Raw genomic sequence first — 23,493 nt, forward strand, 5'->3', positions numbered from 1 at the left:
CAGTGAGATAACACGACAGGTAAAGTGTCTGTAGTAGCATTGAGATAACACGACAGGTACAGTGTCTGTAGTAAAAGTGAGATATCACGACAGGTACAGTGTCTGTAGTAACTTTCAGATATAGATGGTAGAGACGACTGGTACGAAAACCAATATTGAAGGGGGAATAACTCTTGTAGAATTGATTCGTTAATAGTAAGATAAATAAGGGACGCAAATCTGATGGTATTCACAGGAAAAATATAACAGCACATAAAAGAGAAATGTGATTTAATGACATTTGCTGCAAGAAATCATAACTTCATTGATACATGACAGATTTCAGACAAAATAACAAAACTTACTCATCGGTATAATAATGATTGTTTTGTATCAGACTTTGACCTGACAAAACAATGGTAGGTTTACCTATGAGTACTTTGATAAATGTTTGGGACGGCTTTACCATTACAATAAGTCATTCATTTTAATAAATTACTTTTGTAATGAAAATGTGAATTGACATACTTTGTTATTCAGAATCCATTTGCAATATATTTCAATATCTATGTGCTAACTTAAACTTTGTGTTACCTTTCAACATGAATTATGGGTCCTTTATCAAAAGATGGAATCTTGCATCTTTGCAAAAACAAAACCTATGAATACCAGTGAATCCGAGCAGCGGTACCTCTGATTAGAAATACCTTTGAATAACAGTACCTCTAGACAGCGGTACCTCTGATTAGAAATACCTTTGAATAACAGTACCTCTAGACAGCGGTACCTCTGATTAGAAATACCTTTGAATAACAGTACCTCTAGACAGCGGTACCTCTGATTAGAAATACCTTTGAATAACAGTACCTCTAGACAGCGGTACCTCTGATTAGAAATACCTTTGAATAACAGTACCTCTAGACAGCGGTCCCTTTGATTAGAAATACCTTTGAATAACAGTACCTCTAGACAGCGGTACCTCTGATTAGAAATACCTTTGAATAACAGTACCTCTAGACAGCGGTACCTCTGATTAGAAATACCTTTGAATAACAGTACCTCTAGACAGCGGTACCTCTGATTAGAAATACCTTTGAATAACAGTACCTCTAGACAGCGGTACCTCTGATTAGAAATACCTTTGAATAACAGTACCTCTAGACAGCGGTACCTCTGATTAGAAATACCTTTGAATAACATAACCTCTAGACAGCGGTACCTCTGATTAGAAGTACCTTTGAATAACATAACCTCTAGACAGCGGTCCCTTTGATTAGAAGTACCTTTGAATAACATAACCTCTAGACAGCGGTCCCTTTGATTAGAAGTACCTTTGAATAACAGTACCTCTAGACAGCGGTCACTTTGATTAGAAATACCTTTGAATAACATAACCTCTAGACAGCGGTCCCTTTGATTAGAAGTACCTTTGAATAACAGTACCTCTAGACAGCGGTCACTTTGATTAGAAATACCTTTGAATAACAGTACCTCTAGACAGCGGTCCCTTTGATTTGAAATACCTTTGAATAACAGTACCTCTAGACAGCGGTCCCTTTGATTAGAAGTACCTTTGAGTAACAGTACCTCTAGACTGCAGTCCCTCTGAATAACTACACATACCGTTTATGAATATTACAGAATAGCAGTTGATATGTCACGTGAGATGTGATTTTTTGTATTGGTTGTAGCTTATCAATATGCTTGGTTTAACCACCGTTTAACATATACAATGTTGTCTACTGCAACACTATAGCCACCGTTGGAGTACGGTAAAACTGACATTTATAAGCAAGTTGACGTTGGTCTGATACCGAGAGCAAACACAGAACACTTGCGTTGTTCGCACTAGTGGGTATGAAAAGGACGGAATTTTCCATCAAAACGGCGACCACGTCCTGTTTCCCGCGGAGCACCAGTCATAATCTACCGCAAAGGCACGCGCAACAACGCCACTGCAGTGTCAAGATAAACTGATATTCATCAAGAAACGGAACTAGTCCGTTTAGGACATGCCATGTAATATGTTCGGGTCAAACAACATGTTCAGAACAAGACATATTATATGTTCAGGTCAAACAACATGTTCAGGACAAGCCATGCTATATGTTTGGGTCAAACAACATGTTCAGGACAAGCCATGTTATATGTTCGGGTAAAACAACATGTTCAGAACAAGCCATGTTATATGTTCGAGTAAAATAACATGTTCAGAACAAGCCATGTTATATGTTTGGGTCAAACAACAACATGTTCAGGACAAGCCATGTTATATGTTTGGGTCAAACAACATGTTCAGGACAAGCCATGTTATATGTTCGGGTAAAACAACATGTTCAGAACAAGCCATGTTATATGTTTGGGTCAAACAACATGTTCAGAACAAGCCATATTATATGTTCAGGTCAAACAACATGTTCAGGACAAGCCATGCTATATGTTTGGGTCAAACAACATGTTCAGGACAAGCCATGTTATATGTTCGGGTAAAACAACATGTTCAGAACAAGCCATGTTATATGTTCGAGTAAAACAACATGTTCAGAACAAGCCATGTTATATGTTTGGGTCAAACAACATGTTCAGAACAAGCCATGTTATATGTTTGGGTCAAACAACATGTTCAGGACAAGCCATGTTATATGTTCGGGTAAAACAACATGTTCAGAACAAGCCATGTTATATGTTCGGGTAAAACAACATGTTCAGAACAAGCCATGTTATATGTTTGGGTCAAACAACAACATGTTCAGGACAAGTCATGTTATATGTTCGGGTCAAACAACATGTTCAGGACAAGTCATGTAATATGTTCGGGTAAAACAACATGTTCAGAACAAGCCATGTTATATGTTTGGGTCAAACAACATGTTCAGAACAAGCCATGTTATATGTTCGGGTAAAACAACATGTTCAGAACAAGCCATGTTATATGTTCGGGTAAAACAACATGTTCAGAACAAGCCATGTTATATGTTCGAGTAAAATAACATGTTCAGGACAAGCCATGTAATATGTTCGGGTCAAACAACAACATGTTCAGAACAAGCCATGTTATATGTTCGGGTCAAACAACAACATGTTCAGAACAAGCCATGTTATATGTTCGGGTAAAACAACATGTTCAGAACAAGCCATGTTATATGTTCGGGTAAAACAACATGTTCAGAACAAGCCATGTTATATGTTCGGGTAAAACAACAACATGTTCAGGACAAGCCATGTTATATGTTCTGGACAAACAACAATATATTTAGTACAAGCCATGCTATATGTTTGGATCAAACAACATGTTCAGAACAAGCCATGTTATATGTTTGGGACAAACAACAAGGTTTTTCGGGGCAAGTTTTGACAAAACATGAGTTCCAAGTAGGACCGACAGGTGTTAATATAAAAATGCGACAGCAACAGGTGTTGCCGTGCCTTTCTGACGGCTTTGTGTTCACTCGACAAGAATGAAGAAGACAATCGTGTTCTAATATTTACAAACATAAAAAAATCTCCGAAATATAATATGACTAGAGAGAAAAAAGATGTCCATCTGAGTTAACATCAGGTGTAAACCACATTTGTTGTCCTTTGTTTCCCCCAAAAGAAACTTTCAGATAAGTATTAATACTAAAAGGAACTTTCAATTAAACAATATTGTCAGTAAAAGGAACTTTCAATTAAACAATACTGTCACTAAAAGGAACTTTCAATTAAACAATACTGTCACTAAAAGGAACTTTTAATTAAACAATATTGTCAGTAAAAGGAACTTTCAATTAAACAATACTGTCAGTAAAAGGAACTTTCAATTAAACAATATTGTCACTAAAATGAACTTTCAATTAAACAATATTGTCACTAAAAGGAACTTTCAATTAAACAATATTGTCAGTAAAAGGAACTTTCAATTAAACAATATTGTCAGTAAAAGGAACTTTCAATTAAACAATATTGTCACTAAAAGGAACTTTCAATTAAACAATATTGTCAGTAAAAGGAACTTTCAATTAAACAATATTGTCAGTAAAAGGAACTTTTAATTAAACAATATTGTCACTAAAAGGAACTTTCAATTAAACAATATTGTCACTAAAAGGAACTTTCAATTAAACAATATTGTCAGTAAAAGAAACTTTTAATTAAACAATATTGTCAGTAAAAGGAACTTTCAATTAAACAATATTGTCAGTAAAAGGAACTTTCAATTAAACAATATTGTCAGTAAAAGGAACTTTTAATTAAACAATATTGTCAGTAAAAGGAACTTTCAATTAAACAATATTGTCACTAAAAGGAACTTTCAATTAAACAATATTGTCAGTAAAAGGAACTTTTAATTAAACAATATTGTCAGTAAAAGGAACTTTCAATTAAACAATATTGTCACTAAAAAACTTTCAATTAAACAATACTGTCACTAAAAGGAACTTTCAATTAAACAATACCGTCACTAAAAGGAACTTTCAATTAAACAATATTGTCAGTAAAAGGAACTTTCAATTAAAACAATATTGTCAGTAAAAGGAACTTTCAATTAAACAATATTGTCAGTAAAAGGAACTTTCAATTAAACAATACCGTCACTAAAAGGAACTTTCAACTAAACAATATTGTCACTAAAAGGAACTTTCAATTAAACAATATTGTCAGTAAAAGGAACTTTCAATTAAACAATATTGTCAGTAAAAGGAACTTTCAACTAAACAATATTGTCAGTAAAAGGAACTTTCAATTAAACAATATTGTCACTAAAAGGAACTTTCAATTAAACAATATTGTCAGTAAAAGGAACTTTCAACTAAACAATATTGTCAGTAAAAGGAACTTTCAATTAAACAATACTGTCACTAAAAGGAACTTTCAATTAAACAATACCGTCACTAAAAGGAACTTTCAACTAAACAATATTGTCACTAAAAGGAACTTTCAATTAAACAATATTGTCAGTAAAAGGAACTTTCAATTAAACAATATTGTCAGTAAAAGGAACTTTCAACTAAACAATATTGTCAGTAAGAGGAACTTTCAATTAAACAATGCTGTCAGTAAAAGGAACTTTCAATTAAACAATACTGTCAGTAAAATGAACTTTCAATTAAACAATACTGTCAGTAAAAGGAACTTTCAATTAAACAATATTGTCAGTAAAAGGAACTTTCAATTAAACAATATTGTCAGTAAAAGGAACTTTCAATTAAACAATACTGTCAGTAAAATGAACTTTCAATTAAACAATACTGTCAGTAAAATGAACTTTCAATTAAACAATATTGTCGTCACTAAAAGAAGCCTTCAATTAAGCAATATTGCCCCTAATAGGAACTTTTTCTTTAGCAATGTGACTACTATAGGAAACCTTTTTTTCATCAATGTGACTACTAGAGGGAACTTTTCCCTCATCAATGTTGCCCCTATAAAGAACGTCTAATTCAAGTGTAAATCAGAAAGATTTCGCCGGGAAAAAAAAGTAATCAAGTTCGTGGTAACATATGTAAAGTAAACCTTACTGGCTATAAACCCGTCAGTATGTGTTACTTGGTGACAGATAACTAAACAATGCATGGGCATGCTGACCATGCCACGCCCAGTATTATCACATTTATCACGTAACTATCAGGCTGTATGGTAGCCGTATATCGTCAGCAGTTGTCGGCAGGATGGGTGAAGGCCACTAGAATGTCGCCCAAGTTCCGGTCATCAATCAGAATCGATCGCTTGGACATGTTCAAAACTATTGTCAAACAAAACCATCCCTTTGCTGAGAAATGTCTGTGCATGCCACGGCCAAGGTAATTGATCATGTCACATGATGAAATCGCTTATCACGCAATGTATTTAACACTTGTCGTTCATCATTATCAATATCGAAGATCATTTGCACGTCATTTAGGCCTATGTCGACGTCGCACACAGCAATCAAACTGCCTAACGATTTTCGGAGGGAGTGTTTGGAAAAAGAAGGTGTCTTTTCCACATTTTCTACAAAAATATTCTGAAGGACTAATTTTCAGATGTAAGTCGTCATTATTGAGACAGCAATGTATCACAGATATAGATTTTGATCGTCTAGGAGAGGCCGCAGTATTCGTCCTGCCGATCAGAGCTACAGCATGGTCTTGGCTTTGATGACGCGAATGGCCCTGGTAAGGAAAAGCCAGAGCACCGTAGCTATAACACAGATGACGACGCCCACCCACGCCAGCGGGGACGCCCAGTTGATCTGTACAACCCTGGCAGCACACGCAACACTTGGGATGGTCTCCAGAGCATGACACATGTACGTCTCATAGTAGTGCTTGGTGTGGAAGATAGCCAGACCAAAAACCGTAAACAAACCTGTAGAATATGATAAAGCATACTGACATCAGTGATGTTTCCTTATGTACCTGTTGACATCAGGAACTTTCGCTAATGTAACACCCGACATTAATAACTATCACTGATGTAAATTTTGACATCAGGCAGTTTAAAGCTGTTTACTAACCAGTGTAAGAAAGATAACTCTAGCAGTCCATCCACACAAAGTATGAGTTAAATGTGTGTTGTGTTGTACACCAAACCAAATAAAGTCACACCGACCTATCCCATATACATAGATTATAAAGCATTCTCTGTTGGTTCCATCAGGAATATCTAGTATTGAAGTACAGAAAACCCCTTACCACGTTCATTGACCGTGGATACATTCTGTCACACCAACATGCCAAGTTAAAATATGTCCTGCAACACCTTCTTCACAATCAAGATGACATAATGCCACACCCACTTACTTGTCATTTAAGATACATAATTCCACACCTACCTGCCATACAATGGTACCTAATACCACACCTACCTGCCATACAATGATACATAATACCACACCTACCTGCCATACAATGGTACCTAATACCACACCTACCTGCCATACAATGGTACCTAATACCACACCTACCTGCCATACAATGGTACCTAATACCACACCTACCCATACAATGGTACCTAATACCACACCTACCTGCCATACAATGGTACCTAATACCACACGTACCTGCCATACAATGGTACCTAATACCACACCTACCTGCCATACAATGGTACCTAATACCACACCTACCTGCCATACAATGGTACCTAATACCACACCTACCTGCCATACAATGCTACCTAATACCACACCTACCTGCCATACAATGGTACCTAATACCACACCTACCTGCCATACAATGGTACCTAATACCACACCTACCTGCCATACAATGGTACCTAATACCACACCTACCTGCCATACAATGGTACCTAATACCACACCTACCTGCCATACAATGGTACCTAATACCACACCTACCTGCCATACAATGATACCTAATACCACACCTACCTGCCATACAATGGTACCTAATACCACACCTACCTGCCATACAATGGTACCTAATACCACACCTACCTGCCATACAATGGTACCTAATACCACACCTACCTGCCATACAATGGTACCTAATACCACACCTACCTGCCATACAATGGTACCTAATACCACACCTACCTGCCATACAATGATACATAATACCACACCTACCTGCCATACAATGGTACCTAATACCACACGTACCTGCCATACAATGGTACCTAATACCACACCTACCTGCCATACAATGGTACCTAATACCACACCTACCTGCCATACAGTAGAGTACTCCCGTCACCATACAGGCGGCCACTTGTTTCTGGGTGAGTGCGATCACTCCGACCCCCGCGGCCGCCACTAGGTCTATAATACTGACGATGAAACAGGACGCTGCCGAGTTCTGCAATCCTGTGTCGGGAAGGAACCAATAATGATTTTACGAAGCAGAATTTAAGTCTGATGACATTTACAAATTTAATGATCGATAATAAAGCCGTTGGTAGTTGTAATTATTGATGTTATCATTGTGTATCATACATTAACAGTTGTTTCGGGATTCTCTGTCCTTAAATTGTTTTGATGAAATCTGGCGTTTCACAACTATATATAGGCCTAATGTTTTTCATACTTTTCTTACAGAACTTAACCATATTTTAATTGTATTGTCGGCCTTTGACGGCAAATCGTATTTTCAATCTAGGTCCAAATACAACGAATTCTGGAATCCGAGTACTTTTTAAGTTACTCTGCTGTGCACTGCAATTTCTATGTGTGCTATTACAAATGTACTTACAAATATGCCCACACGATTTTACGTTGCGGAGCGTTAGTTTTACTAGATCTGACAAGAAAATAAGTTTTAAGACTGACCGTGTACTTTAGTGAATTTGAACATATTGTATATTACTAATAGGCTGGTAACACTTTCCCGTATTAACACCTATAAAACACATTACAATGTCATCACAACCATGTTCTTTACGTACGTGCAATGGACTTTCCGTTCTCGGGAAGACTTGACGATTCTTCGTCATACTCAGACACAAAGTTGTAACATTCACTCTTGGTATAACCAAGCGTAGCCAGCTCGCTCCTTGCGGCATCTGAACCAAAAAAACATGCCATCAATTTAGTTTGATCAACAGAAAATGTATCGTTGTAATAACAGTTGTTGAAATAGTCGTTAAAATTAAAATTAAAATTAAATAGTACTTCAGTTGTTATGTTGTATAGTTGCTGCGGTAATAATGGTGGTGTTGTTGGTAGTGTCAGTGATGGTGGTGTTGTTGGTAGTGTCAGTGATGGTGATGTTGTTGGTAGTGTCAGTGATGGTGGTGTTGTTGGTAGTGTCAGTGATGGTGGTGTTGTTGGTAGTGTCAGTGATGGTGGTGTTGTTGGTAGTGTCAGTGATGGTGGTGTTGTTGGTAGTGTCAGTGATGGTGGTGTTGTTGGTAGTGTCAGTGATGGTGGTGTTGTTGGTAGTGTCAGTGATGTTGTTGGTAGTGTCAGTGATGGTGGTGTTGTTGGTAGTGTCAGTGATGTTGTTGGTAGTGTCAGTGATGTTGTTGGTAGTGTCAGTGATGGTGATGTTGTTGGTAGTGTCAGTGATGGTGGTGTTGTTGGTAGTGTCAGTGATGGTGGTGTTGTTGGTAGTGTCAGTGATGGTGATGTTGTTGGTAGTGTCAGTGATGTTGTTGGTAGTGTCAGTGATGGTGATGTTGTTGGTAGTGTCAGTGATGGTGATGTTGTTGGTAGTGTCAGTGATGTTGTTGGTAGTGTTATAAATATGGTGATGTTGTTGGTAGTGTCAATGATATTGTTGGTAGTGTTATTATGGTGATGTTGTTGGTAGTGTCAGTGATGTTGTTGGTAGTGTCAGTGATGGTGGTGTTGTTGGTAGTGTCAGTGATGGTGGTGTTGTTGGTAGTGTCAGTGATGGTGGTGTTGTTGGTAGTGTCAGTGATGGTGGTGTTGTTGGTAGTGTCAGTGATGGTGGTGCTGTTGGTAGTGCTGTTGGTAGTGTCAGTGATGGTGTTGTTGTGGGTGTCTGTTGGTAGTGTCAGTGATGGTGATGTTGTTGGTAGTGTCAGTGATGGTGATGTTGTTGGTAGTGTCAGTGATGTTGTTGGTAGTGACAGTGATGTTGTTGGTAGTGTCAGTGATGTTGTTGGTAGTGTTATAAATATGGTGATGTTGGTAGTGTGGTGATAGGTGTTAATGTGTTGGTTGAGTATGTTGGTGAGTGTATGGTGTGGTGTTGGTAGTGTGGTGATGGTGGTGTTGTGGTGGTTTGGTAGTGTTGTGATGGTGGTTGTGTTGGTGGTGGTGTTGTAGTAATAGTGGTAAGTGTGGTGGTGTGTTGGTGGTTGTGTTGGAGGTGGTAATGGTGGTGTTGTGAGTAAGTGGTGGTGGTTGTGTTGATGGTTGTGTTGGAGGTGGTAATGGTAGTGTTGTGGCTAAGTGGTGGTGGTGGTGGTGGTGGTGGTGATGTGTTGGTGGTGGTAATGGTGGTGTGGTGGTGGTGGTGGTGTTGGTGGTGGTGGTGGTGTGTCTGTGTGTGTGGTGGTGGTGGTGGTGTGTGTGTGTGTGTGTGTGTGGTGGTGGTGGTGGTGTGTGGTTGTGTTGGAGGTGGTAATGGTGGTGTTGTGGGTAAGTGGTGGTGGTTGTGTTGGTGGTTGTGTTGGAGGTGGTAATGTTGGTGTTGAGGGTAAGTGGTGGTGGTTGTGTTGGTGGTTGTGTTGGAGGTGGTAATGGTGGTGTTGTGGGTAAGTGGTGGTGGTTGTGTTGATGGTTGTGTTGGAGGTGGTAATGGTGGTGTTGTGGGTAAGTGGTGGTGGTGGTGGTGGTGGTGGTGATGGTGGTTGTGTTGGAGGTGGTAATGGTGGTGTTGTGGGTAAGTAGTGGTGGTGGTGGTGGTGATGGTGGTTGTGTTGGAGGTTTTGTTGGAGGTGGTAATAGTGGTGTTGAGAGTAAGTGGTGGTGGTTGTGTTGGAGGTTGTGTTGGAGGTGATAGTGGTGGTGTTGTGGGTAAGTGGTGGTGGTTGTGTTGATGGTTGTGTTGGAGGTGGTAATGGTGGTGTTGTGGGTAAGTGGTGGTGGTGGTGGTGATGGTGGTTGTGTTGGAGGTGTGGGGTAATGGTGGTGTTGTGTTAGGTGGTGGGTGTTGGTGGTGGTGGTGGTGGTGGTGATGGTGGTTGTGTTGGAGGTTTTGTTGGAGGTGGTAATAGCGGTGTTGAGAGTAAGTGGTGGTGGTGGTGGTGGTGGTTGTGTTGGAGGTGGTAATGGTGGTGTTGTGGGTAAGTGGTGGTGGTTGTGTTGGTGGTTGTGTTGGAGGTGGTAATGGTGGTGTTGTGGGTAAGTGGTGGTGGTGGTGATGGTGGTTGTGTTGGAGGTGGTAATGGTGGTGTTGTGGGTAAGTGGTGGTGGTTGTGGTGGTGGTTGTGTTGGAGGTGGTAATGGTGGTGTTGAGAGTAAGTGGTGGTGGTGTGTTGGAGGTTGTGTTGGAGGTGGTAATGGTGGTGTTGTGGGTAAGTGGTGGTGGTTGTGTTGGTGGTTGTGTTGGAGGTTGTGTTGGAGGTAGTAATAGTGGTGTTGAGAGTAAGTGGTGGTGGTGTGTTGGAGGTTGTGTTGGAGGTGGTAATGGTGGTGTTGAGAGTAAGTGGTGGTGGTTGTGTTGGAGGTTGTGTTGGAGGTCGTGTTGGAGGTGGTGATGGTGGTGGTGATGGTGGTGTTGAGGAAATGTGTGCTATTTTGATAAAATATTTATTGCTTTCTGAAGACACGTATGCCGTTAAGTTGTTGTATTTGCGACATATGATGACAGAGGTACCGACGCCTTACACTGCTTGTCACTGTGCTATATATCATGTCCTCTCACATTGATCACTGTGTTCCCGTCTCTACACGTTATCACAAACGCCATCGCTCTGTGTTAACAGATTTTTCTGGGGAATCCATCAATTCTTTTATCGACAAACCTTCTTAACGACGACCGTGATATCACGCAAGGTTTAAATACAATGACGTCATGGCTGTGTTGTTTACTCGCCACTAGATTTCTACGCATTACTGCCTGTAGTAACAACATCCAATATATCAATACAAACACATCTCTTATACCTGTATATAACACAAACTAGTACTGAATCTGATGTCTACAGCAAAGTTAATAATTTAACTGTCGCTTACTGTCGTCTACAGTACAGCTGGGAACTGTCGTCTACAGTACAGCTGGGAACTGTCGTCTACATTACAGCTGGGGACTGTCGTCTACGGTACAGCTGGGAACTGTCATCTACGGCACAGGTGGGAACTGTCGTCTACATTACAGCTGGGGACTATCGTCTACGGTACAGGTGGGAACTGTCGTCTACGGTCAGCTAGGGACTGTCGTCTACAGTACAGCTGGGAACTGTCGTCTACATTACAGCTGGGAACTGTCGTCTACATTACAGCTGGGGACTGTCGTCTACGGTACAGCTGGGAACTGTCGTCTACGGTACAGCTGGGAACTGTCGTCTACGGCACAGGTGGGAACTGTCGTCTACATTACAGCTGGGGACTGTCGTCTACGGTACAGCTGGGAACTGTCGTCTTCGGTACAGCTGGGAACTGTCGTCTACAGTACAGCTGGGGACTGTCGTCTACGGTACAGCTGGGAACTGTCGTCTACGGTACAGATGGGAACTGTCGTTTACGGTACAGGTGGGAACTGTCGTTTACGATACAGCTAGGGACTGTCGTCTACAGTTCAGATGGAGAACTATTGTCGAGAGTGGAAATGGGAACTGTGGTATATTGTAGGTCTGAGGGAGGGAAGTCGACAGTAACAGCTGATGGCTGTTGTCTAGAACACAGCTAGAGAACTATTGTCAAGATACAACTGAGAACTGTTGTCAAGAGTACAACTAAGGACTGTTGTTTAAAGTGCAACTGTCGTCTACAGAACAGCTCGGAAATGTTGTCCATAGTACAGAAAGATAACCGTTGTCATGAATACAGCTGGGAACTGCAATCTACAGTACAGCTGGGGAAATCAACCGTACAAATGAGTAACGTTATCTACAGAGCAGTTGAAGAACGTCTACAGAACACCTGGGCATTGTGAACTGTCGACAGTATAGATGTGAAATGTCGCCTATACTACAACAAGGTATTGTTATCTGTAGTAAAGCTGGGCATTATCATCTATAGCACAGGAGGAAACTGCCCTCTACAACACAGGAGGAAACTGCCCTCTACAACACAGGAAGGAACTGTCCTCCACAGCACAGGCCGGAACTGTCCTCTACAGCACAGGCCGGAACTGCCCACTACAGCACAGCTAGGAAGTGTTGTCCAGATGACAGCTAGGACATTTCGTTTGCAGCCCTGATGGGGACTGCTGTTGGAAAACTTGTCTATAATACAGCTGGAAAACTGTTGTCTACAGTACAGCTGGGGACTACATTACCGTGCAGGTCTGTTGTCTATATACCAGATATGACCTGTTGTAACTAGTAACTTTCCTCTATTTTAGAGCTGGGAACTGTCATTTATAGTACAGCTGGAGACTATAGTTTATACTACAGCTTGGGACTCTTGTCTATATTAAGCTGGGAACTGTCGCTTAATTAGGGAATTGTTGTCGACAGCATAAAGGTATGTCGTGTATCATATTATTCATGCGTTATGCAACATATAATGGGAACAACTGAGTCTAAAGCTAACAGTACACATGGGAATTTTCTGTACTTATCAGTCTTCGGTGTCATATAAAGGATTCCACGTCAAAACGAAATGGCTAAACGTTTGAATAAAATATGATTGGCTTGTTCAAAAAGCACAGTTTGGTGCCACGATCGATAGACCGCGCGCTACGTATTTTACCTGGAGAAACAGGTAACTCTGCTTGCAGTGAGGTACAGGGAACTTGGATCGATGGAATGTTTGTGACGTGTCCAGGTGAAACATGATGGTGTATCTAATGAGGGAACACAACCATCTCCTAATAGCAATTATAGGAGCACAGTTCTCGGGCAGGCGAGAGAAGCTCTCGAATGGTGTGAAAGGATTAAATTATCTCCCTTCGCGTCTTTGTTTCACTTGAAGATTAAATGGTCCTTGAACGACGAAAATAACCTTTTGTACAGAAATGTACATCGTCATCAGTAAGCTAGATTCACAAAAATCAATTACTATCATATCTTGAGACTCTTTCTCGCCAGAAGGAATAAAGATTTATCGTTGCTAACGAGCGCTAGAAACAAAGTCGTCTTATTATTTTGTCTGTATTTCATAATAAAAATACAAACGACGTTTGAATAAGATCAATAGACTGATTTCTTAGCAGCATGGTAACATAAATCATATCTAAATCATCATCCTTTGTTTATGTTACAAAGGCGTGTCTTGTCGAATCTGCTTTATCCGCAGTACAGGGGACTGTTTCAGGAGACTGGTTCAGTACAGGAGACTGATTCAGTGCAGGAGACTGTTTCAGTACAGGAGACTGTTTCAGTACATGCAACTGTTTCGGTACAGGGGACTGTTTCAGTACCGGAGACTGTTTCAGTACAGGAGACTGTTTCAGTACAGGGGACTGTTTCAGTACATGAGTTTGGTTCAGGAGACTGTTTCAGTACATGAGACTGTTTCAGTACAGGAGACTGTTTCAGTACTTGAGACTGTTTCAGTACAGGAGACTGTTTCAGTACATGAGACTGTTTCAGTACAGGAGACTGTTTCAGTACAGGGGACTGTTTCAGTACAGGGGACTGTTTCAGTACATGAGACTGTTTCAGTACATGAGACTGTTTCAGTACAGGAGACTGTTTCAGTACCGGAGACTGTTTCAGTACAGGAGACTGTTTCAGTACAGGGGACTGTTTCAGTACAGGAGACTGTTACAGGGGACTGTTTCAGTACACGAGACTGTTTCAGTACAGGGGACTGTTTCAGTACAGGGGACTGTTTCATTACAGGAGACTGTTTCAGTACAGGAGACTGTTTCAGTACATGCGACTGTTTCGGTACAGGAGACTGTTTCAGTACATGAGACTGTTTCAGTACAGGGGACTGTTTCAGTACAGGAGACTGTTTCAGTACATGGAGACTGTTTCAGTACAGGGGACTGTTTCAGTACATGCAACTGTTTCAGTACAGGAGACTGTTTCAGTACAGGAGTTTGGTTCAGGAGACTGTTTCAGTACAGGAGACTGTTTCAGTACATGAGACTGTTTCAGTACAGGGGACTGTTTCAGTACAGGAGACTGTTTCAGGAGACTGTTTCAGTACCGCAGACTGTTTCAGTACAGGAGACTGTTTCAGTACAGGAGACTGTTTCAGTACATGAGACTGTTTCAGTACAGGAGACTGTTTCAGTACATGCGACTGTTTCGGTACAGGAGACTGTTTCAGTACAGGAGACTGTTTCAGTACTGTTTCGCAGGGGACTGTTTCAGTACAGGAGACTGTTTCAGTTCAGGAGTTTGGTTCAGGAGACTGTTTCAGTACAGGAGACTGTTTCAGTACAGGAGACTGTTTCAGTACATGAGACTGTTTCAGTACAGGGGACTGTTTCAGTACAGGGGACTGTTTCAGTACAGGAGACTGTTTCGGTACAGGAGACTGTTTCAGTTCAGGAGACTGTTTCAGTACATGAGACTGTTTCAGTAAAGGAGACTGTTTCAGTTCAGGAGACTGTTTCAGTACAGGAGACTGTTTCAGTACAGGAGACTGTTTCAGTACAGGAGTTTGGTTCAGGAGACTGTTTCAGTACAGGAGACTGTTTCAGTACAGGAGACTGTTTCAGTACAGGAGACTGTTTCAGTTCAGGAGACTGTTTCAGTACAGGAGTTTGGTTCAGGAGACTGTTTCAGTACAGGAGACTGTTTCAGTACAGGAGACTGTTTCAGTACAGGAGACTGTTTCAGTTCAGGAGACTGTTTCAGTACAGGAGACTGTTTCAGTACAGGAGACTGTTTCAGTACATGAGACTGTTTCAGTACATGAGACTGTTTCAGTACAGGGGACTGTTTCAGTACATGAGACTGTTTCAGTACAGGGTACTGTTTCAGTACAGGGGACTGTTTCAGTACAGGAGACTGTTTCAGTACATGAGATTGTTTCAGTACATGAGACTGCAGTACAGGAGACTGTTTCAGTACAGGAGACTGTTTCAGTACATGAGACTGTTTCAGTACAGGGGACTGTTTCAGTACAGGAGACTGTTTCAGTACAGGAGACTGTTTCAGTACATGAGACTGTTTCAGTACAGGGGACTGTTTCAGTACATGAGACTGTTTCAGTACAGGAGACTGTTTCAGTACAGGGGACTGTTTCAGTACATGAGACTGTTTCAGTACAGGGGACTGTTTCAGTACAGGGGACTGTTTCAGTACATGAGACTGTTTCAGTACAGGGGACTGTTTCAGTACAGGGGACTGTTTCAGTACAGGAGAGTATCATTCTATTCACAATAACTATCAATATATGATGGAAATGTTATTAAAAGTTAAAAAACTACTTTGTGTTTTTTTTATCTTAGATCTAGTGCCACCAATATTTACATTAATCTTATTGATTTTATCAGGTAAAGACCAACAATGTTTGAAGACTACATGAAAAACTGGTCGAATATTGACAGATCTCGAGTAAGGCGGATTCAGCTGTAAAGTAAAATCACAGGTAGCCATAGGCATTCTCATTGTAAATGTTTATTGTTAAAAATCTGAGCACTTCTTTACACAACCGGAACAACATCTCTATTCCCTGTGTTTGTGGTGTTACGTTAAAACTGTTCCGATCTTACCCATAGTCTATTTGAAAACAAACCATGCTCTCCTGAAAAAGACGGCCTTGTACACTTGTTTGAATGTTGTATGCTGGATTAATTATTTTTATTCTATGCCACATGTCCCCACACTATGATGTATATTTCTCATCTGAGGGTGTGTCACACCCTACTCACGTCCCGATATGCCTTGTATATATATCTCATCTCACGGTGTGTCAAATTCACCCCATGTCCCCACACTATGATGTATATTTCTCATCTGAGGGTGTGTCAAATTCCCCCCATGTCCCCATACGTATGATATATATTTCTCATCTGAAGGTGTGTCAAATTCACCCCATGTCCCCACACTATGATGTATATTTCTCATCTGAGGGTGTGTCACACCCTACTCACGTCCCCGATATGCCTGATATATATATCTCATCTGAAGGTGTGTCAAATTCACCCCATGTCCCCACACTATGATGTATATTTCTCATCTGAGGGTGTGTCACACCCTACTCACGTCCCCGATATGCCTGATATATATATCTCATCTGAAGGTGTGTCAAATTCACCCCATGTCCCCATACTTATGATATATATATCTCATCTGAAGGTGTGTCAAATTCCCCCATGTCCCTATACGTATGATGTATATTTCTCATCTGAAGGTGTGTCAAATTCTCCCCATGTCCCTATACGTATGATGTATATTTCTCATCTGAGGGTGTGTCACACCCTACTCACGTCCCGATATGCCTGATATATATATCTCATCTGTAGGTGTGTCAAATTCACCCCATGTCCCCATACGTATGATGTATATTTCTCATCTGAGGGTGTGTCAAATTCACCCCATGTCCCCATACGTATGATATATATTTATCATCTGAAGGTGTGTCAAATTCACCCCATGTCCCCATACGTATGATATATATTTCTCATCTGAGGGTGTGTCAAATTCACCCCATGTCCCCATACGTATGATATATATTTATCATCTGAAGGTGTGTCAAATTCACCCCATGTCCCCATACGTATGATATATGTTTCTCATATGAGGGTGTGTCAAATTCACCACATGTCCCCATACGTATAATGTATATTTCTCATCTGAGGTGTGTCAAATTCACCCCATGTCCCCATACGTATGATATATGTTTCTCATCTGAGAGAGTGTCAAATTCTCCCCATGTCCCCATACGTATGATATATGTTTCTCATCTGAGAGAGTGTCAAATTCTCCCCATGTCCCCATACGTATGATGTATATTTCTCATCTGAGGGTGTGTCAAATTCACCCCATGTCCCCATACGTATGATATATGTTTCTCATCTGAGAGAGTGTCAAATTCTCCCCATGTCCTCATACGTATGGTATATATTTCTCATCTGAGGGTGTGTCAAATTCACCCGATGTCCCCATACGTATGGTATATATAACTGAAATGAGAGAGTGTCACACCATCCTTATCTTCCCATACGTATTGTCTATATAACTCAAATTAGAGAGTGTCCAAACATGTCCCTATACGGATTGTATATAATTCTCATCTGCGAGAGTGTCACATCTAACTCCGTGTCCCCTTACGCATGGTATAGATCTCTCATATGATAGAGTGTCACACCATCCCTATCTTCCCATATGTATGATGTATATTTCTCATCTGAGAGTATGTCCCATATCCCCTTGTGTATGATATAAATCCCTCACCTGAGAGAGTGTCACACCCACCCGCTGTTCCTATAAGTATGGTATATATATTCTCACCTGAGAGAGTGTCACACACCCTCCAAACTCCGCTGTAGGTGTTGTACAGATAGTAGGTAGCAAAGCTGCCATCTGATTGTTCCTCTTTGTATTTGATGTAAGATGTTGAAGATGAAGCCAGAGTGATTTGGATGGAGCTACTATTGCCGGAGGTATACGGAGAGAAGACGGATGTATCATAATAAACTTCTTGCCAAGTGTCCACGGCGATGGCCAGTAGGATAAACAAACTACCAAAGGCGCCAGTAATGACGGCGCTAGCCACCAGAATAATGAGGGGCGACGTCATGTTTCCCGCCCTTCACAGGTGTCTGTCATTTTAAGCTAGTCATATCCTGTTAGTATTTCCATTTCCACGGAATATCAGAAACGGTAAATGGTACGTACAATGTTTACGGCGCTGTCTGCCGCCTATCTAACTACGAGCAAATGAAACGTGTGTTGAAGGAACATCCAATAGACTTCGATCGATAGACAATAAAGCGTTTGCCAGTGTGGTCTGTTACTATCGACACGTCGGGTAGTGTGATTACACCCAGCCTCAGGATCAATCACATCAACAATGTCGCGAGACCAATACCTACTATTCACCTCTGGTAATATATAACGCTTAGCAAACTAATAAGCGCGCATGCGCATATAAACGGTCTCCATGACAGTTGATAGCTATTTATTAGACTTTGTCTCCATTATGGCAGATCGATATAGACCGGTATACATGTGCATGGCGACACCGGAGACGACTAACGAGAAAGTTCATATTGTGCTGTCATTATTGATGAACACGATCATACACTAACCGCATACATTCACCAACCACTGCAATCAACTCTGACAAAGTCTGCTGCAAACAACACAAAAACAATGTCGTAAAGCTAATCACAGACATGGTGGGGATTATAACATCGTCAGGAATAGGTGAGGGTGGCGGTGGTGCGGGATGGAGGACATGGAGATAGCAGTTTGGTTCCAGTGCAAGTTAGGACATAGAGTTTGGGTAAACGTATCGCTTAGGTGCAAACACCTGATTGTGTATTCCGTCTTAGAATCAAAACGCTGTCAAGGAATCATGAAAATATCAAAGCAATGGCACGGCAAAAGTATTACATTAAATAGCAGTGGGAATACTGACATCCAGTCAAGGCAAAAGTAGAGGGAATACTGACATCCAGTCAGGGCAAAAGTAGAGGGAATACTGACATCCAATCAGAAAAATAGAAGAGGGAATATTGACATCCAATCAGAGAAATAGAAGAGGGAATATTGACATCCAATCAGGGAAATAGTAGAGGGAATATTGACATCCAATCAGGGAAATAGTAGAGGGAATATTGACATCCAATCAGGGAAATAGTAGAGGGAATATTGACATCCAATCAGGGAAATAGAAGAGGGAATACCGACATTAATCAGAGATATAGGAGAGGGAATACCGACATTAATCAGGGATATAGGAGAGGGAATACCGACATTAATCACAGATATAGGAGAGGGAATACCGACATTAATCAGAGATATATGAGAGGAAATACCGACATTAATCACAGATATAGGAGAGGGAATACCGACATTAATCAGGGATATAGGAGAGGGAATACCGACATTAATCAGGGATATAGGAGAGGGAATACCGACATTAATCAGAGATATAGGAGAGGGAATACCGACATTAATCAGAGATATAGGAGAGGGAATACCGACATTAATCAGGGATATAGGAGAGGGAATACCGACATTAATCAGAGATATAGGAGAGGAAATACCGACATTAATCACAGATATAGGAGAGGGAATACCGACATTAATCACAGATATAGGAGAGGGAATACCGACATTAATCACAGATATAGGAGAGGGAATACCGACATTAATCAGGGATATAGGAGAGGGAATACCGACATTAATCAGAGATATAGGAGAGGGAATACCGACATTAATCAGGGATATAGGAGAGGGAATACCGACATTAATCAGAGATATAGGAGAGGGAATACCGACATTAATCAGAGATATAGGAGAGGGAATACCGACATTAATCACAGATATAGGAGAGGGAATACCGACATTAATCAGGGATATAGGAGAGGGAATACCGACATTAATCAGGGATATAGGAGAGGAAATACCGACATTAATCACAGATATAGGAGAGGGAATACCGACACTCTACTTCAGCACATTTAAGTTCTTTTCTTTCACTTTTAATCAATTTTATTTCATAAATATTACAAAAAATTATCGGATGCAAGTTGTCACAACTTATTAATGTCCTCTCCATAGTACAATTATACACATGCACAGCTCAGCAATGGTCTAAATCAATCGGTACATAAATGAAATTTTCAAATTATGAAAAAAGAAGAAAAAGGGACAGTAAAGAAGAAAGGTACAAACAACAGAAAGACAAAGGGATGCTGATATAATGAATAAGAAAACAAAGGAGGTGCTCAGGGCTCGTCAAATGGCACTGTCGACATGTAGATATATAATGACCTGTATTTGTACTTACACAAATCTTTTACTATCGGCAATAAAATTTTGCACGTGTTCAACAAATATCTTAAATTTAATTTTACGTCCAAGGAATTATCACCATACATAAGGTTTTCATATGTAATTTTACCATACCATATTAAATGTCTCAGCATTCTATTTCTACATTTTTTTTGCTTTTTACCTAATGCCTGGCCTATACTTCTGTACATTTAAGTTATTTTTTCTTTTTACCTTATGCCCGGCCTATACTTCTGCACATTTAAGTTTTTTTCTTTTTACCTTATGCCCGGCCTATACTTCTGCACATTTAAGTTTTTTTCTTTTTACCTTATGCCCGGCCTATACTTCTGCACATTTAAGTTTTTTTCTTTTTACCTTATGCCCGGCCTATACTTTTGCACATTTAAGTTTTTTCTTTTTACCTTATGCCCGGCCTATACTTCTGCACATTTAAGTTTTTTTTTCTTTTTACCAAATGCCCGGCCTATACTTCCGCACATTTAAGTTTTTTTCTTTTTACCAAATGCCCGGCCTATACTTCTGCACATTTAAGTTTTTTTTTCTTTTTACCAAATGCCCGGCCTATACTTCTGCACATTTAAGTTTTTTTTTCTTTTTACCAAATGCCCGGCCTATACTTCTGCACATTTAAGTTTTTTTTTCTTTTTACCAAATGCCCGGCCTATACTTCCGCACATATAAGTTTTTTTCTTTTTACCAAATGCCAGGCCTATACTTCCTCTCATTTAAGTTTTTTTCTTTTTACCAAATGGCCGACCTATACTTCCGCTCATTTAAGTTTTTTTCTTTTTACCAAATGGCCGACCTATACTTCCGCTCATTTAAGTTTTTTTCTTTTTACCAAATGGCCGACCTATACTTCCGCTCATTTAAGTTTTTTTCTTTTTACCAAATGGCCGACCTATACTTCCGCTCATTTAAGTTTTTTTTATTTTTACCGAATGCCCGGCCTATACTTCCGCACATTTAAGTTTTTTTCTTTTTACCAAATGCCCGGCCTATACTTCCTCTCATTTAAGTTTTTTTCTTTTTACCAAATGGCCGACCTATACTTCCGCTCATTTAAGTTTTTTTCTTTTTACCAAATGGCCGACCAATACTTCCGCTCATTTAAGTTTTTTCTTTTTACCTAATGTCTGACCTATACTTCTGCACATTTAAGTTTTTTTCTTTTTACCAAATGGCCGACCTATACTTCCGCTCATTTAAGTTTTTTTCTTTTTACCAAATGGCCGACCTATACTTCCGCTCATTTAAGTTTTTTTCTTTTTACCTAATGTCTGACCTATACTTCTGCACATTTAAGTTTTTTTCTTTTTACCAAATGGCCGACCTATACTTCCGCACATTTAAGTTTTTTCTGTCCCATATTTCTTTACATTAAAGTACATTCGTGTTTTCGGTTTAACCGACCGTATGTCGTAATCTTCTGCATGTATGTTCTTGTTTTTGCCAACGGTATGTCATATTCTTACGTATTGTATTGTTTTGTCGTGTATATGACGTATGTGTGATATGGAGCTGGACGTGTTTTGTGTATTGTTCCATTGTTGTTTACCTTGTTCTCAATTATGAGCGTGACATTACCTACATGGTTTAACCAAGATTTATATTAATGGTTTCATCGACGAAGCAGAAGACGCACACATTTCCAGAACACCTGGTCTTATTCTCCTTCTACTTTTACATCAATCTCCGTGTAAATCTTTCTTTTGTTCCTATTTCACCATAGTTTCAACGAATCCGTTTTTTAATGAACAATATGTTAACCTGTCGGTATTTTCTTCATTAACAATAAGCGTGACAATGCAATCAAGTCTCTAATTTCACGTCGTTTCTTGTACTTAATTACATGTGATCGGAGGCTTGTAATTGAATTGTGAATGCATTTTTCTGATGATTTGGCCATGTCCTGTTCCATACAAATGTGAAAGATACCGATAGCTGAGGGGAAAATTTGATTTACAACACGATGGTTCAAGAGATACAGACAGGTGAAGACTGTGGGGAAGTTTTAAGATCAGTGAGAAATATTAACTGTATGGTAGGCTCGTTGTTATAAAGCTATTGACATCTTTAAAATATTGCATTGCTTGACCTACAGGCAGAAAAATGTTTCCCTTTTCAGAACACCAGGTATACATTTTGAATGTTTCTTTTCGCCGTTTTGATGGGGTGACGATGATGACCTTACAACTGTCACGTAGTCTTTATCAATCTGTATCTGATTCAACACAAAGTAACAGCCTTGTATGGATAAGCTCAGCATCGCAGTTGCTACCTAACCGCGACTAAGGTTACAACTTTCAGCCACTGATTTCAAAATGACCACCATTTTTTCCTACAATGGAATTGTTATGCACATCTATACAAAATGAAAACATGTATTATACTTAAAGTTCCAGGAAGCCTTCAATCAGTTTGTCTTACCTACGTTCACCAGTTCATATGCCACTGTCCAAGATCCCAAACTCGAATCCGACTGAGTAATCAGTTCATTTCCGTTGGACCAACAGGACACACTTGAATTAAGATTATTTTATAAATACATGGCCTAGTTGAGAATAACGTCCAGTTGATATTTCTATTGACGGATTTTTGACGTTTCGTTGATTTTTGTTTATGGTTTTTTTTTTGTTTTTTTTTTTGTTTTTTTTGAGGGGGTGGTGGTGGGGGGGATTAGTGTGTTTTTTCATACTTATCATTATTAAAGTGTCATATGTCAAGTTTTCATAAAATGCATAATATGAACACAGTTAAAGTGTGGAACAAATCGTAAAATTGACACCTTGCCTATCAAAGCTTACGAGTTGCTATATAAATTGTCTCCACTTAACTTAATTATGGAAACATCCAACCCTATATTGTTTTGTGGTCATTGTTTTTTGTTATTTGCATCATTTATTTTTCTTTAAATGTACTGATTTTATCCACTCCTTTTTAAGATTACTGTGGTGGGTGTCAGTTAAACACCCCGTCCTAGGTCAGAACTAAGGTGTTGATACAATGTACCCTCTTAATGTCTTAAAGAAAACACCGTCAGACGAAGTTGACAAAATTGTCTGAATCAGATCAGAGAGACAG

The 23,493-nt window shown here is 39.9% G+C and overlaps 1 protein-coding gene and 1 pseudogene across 1 annotated transcript; both read right to left on the reverse strand.

Moving 5' to 3' along the window:
- Positions 1–6,076: 6,076 nt before the first annotated feature.
- LOC132547454 (uncharacterized) lies at positions 6,077–18,181 on the reverse strand. Its single transcript, XM_060211210.1, has 4 exons — positions 17,893–18,181; positions 8,347–8,463; positions 7,631–7,768; positions 6,077–6,309 (listed from the first exon to the last, which is right to left on the reverse strand). Exons 1-4 carry the CDS (start codon positions 18,179–18,181, stop codon positions 6,077–6,079), a joined length of 777 nt encoding a protein of 258 aa, XP_060067193.1.
- Positions 10,510–15,676, reverse strand: LOC132547390 (mucin-2-like; annotated as a pseudogene).
- Positions 18,182–23,493: the final 5,312 nt, after the last annotated feature.

This window comes from Ylistrum balloti, unplaced genomic scaffold (assembly GCF_031769215.1).
Source record: "Ylistrum balloti isolate Yb309-2 unplaced genomic scaffold, AGI_CSIRO_Ybal_v1 Utg369954, whole genome shotgun sequence".
Lineage (NCBI taxonomy): Eukaryota > Metazoa > Mollusca > Bivalvia > Pectinida > Pectinidae > Ylistrum > Ylistrum balloti.

Bases quoted from the DNA above. Each gene is read 5' to 3' on its own strand.
- LOC132547454 (XM_060211210.1), bottom strand. From the start codon at position 18,181: ATGACGTCGCCCCTCATTATTCTGGTGGCTAGCGCCGTCATTACTGGC. The intron at 8,464-17,892 runs GTGAGAATATAT...TTTTTGGTTCAG, and splicing joins GGTGTGTGACACTCTCTCAG to ATGCCGCAAGGAGCGAGCTG. The intron at 7,769-8,346 runs GTACGTAAAGAA...TTCCCGACACAG, and splicing joins GAACGGAAAGTCCATTGCAC to GATTGCAGAACTCGGCAGCG.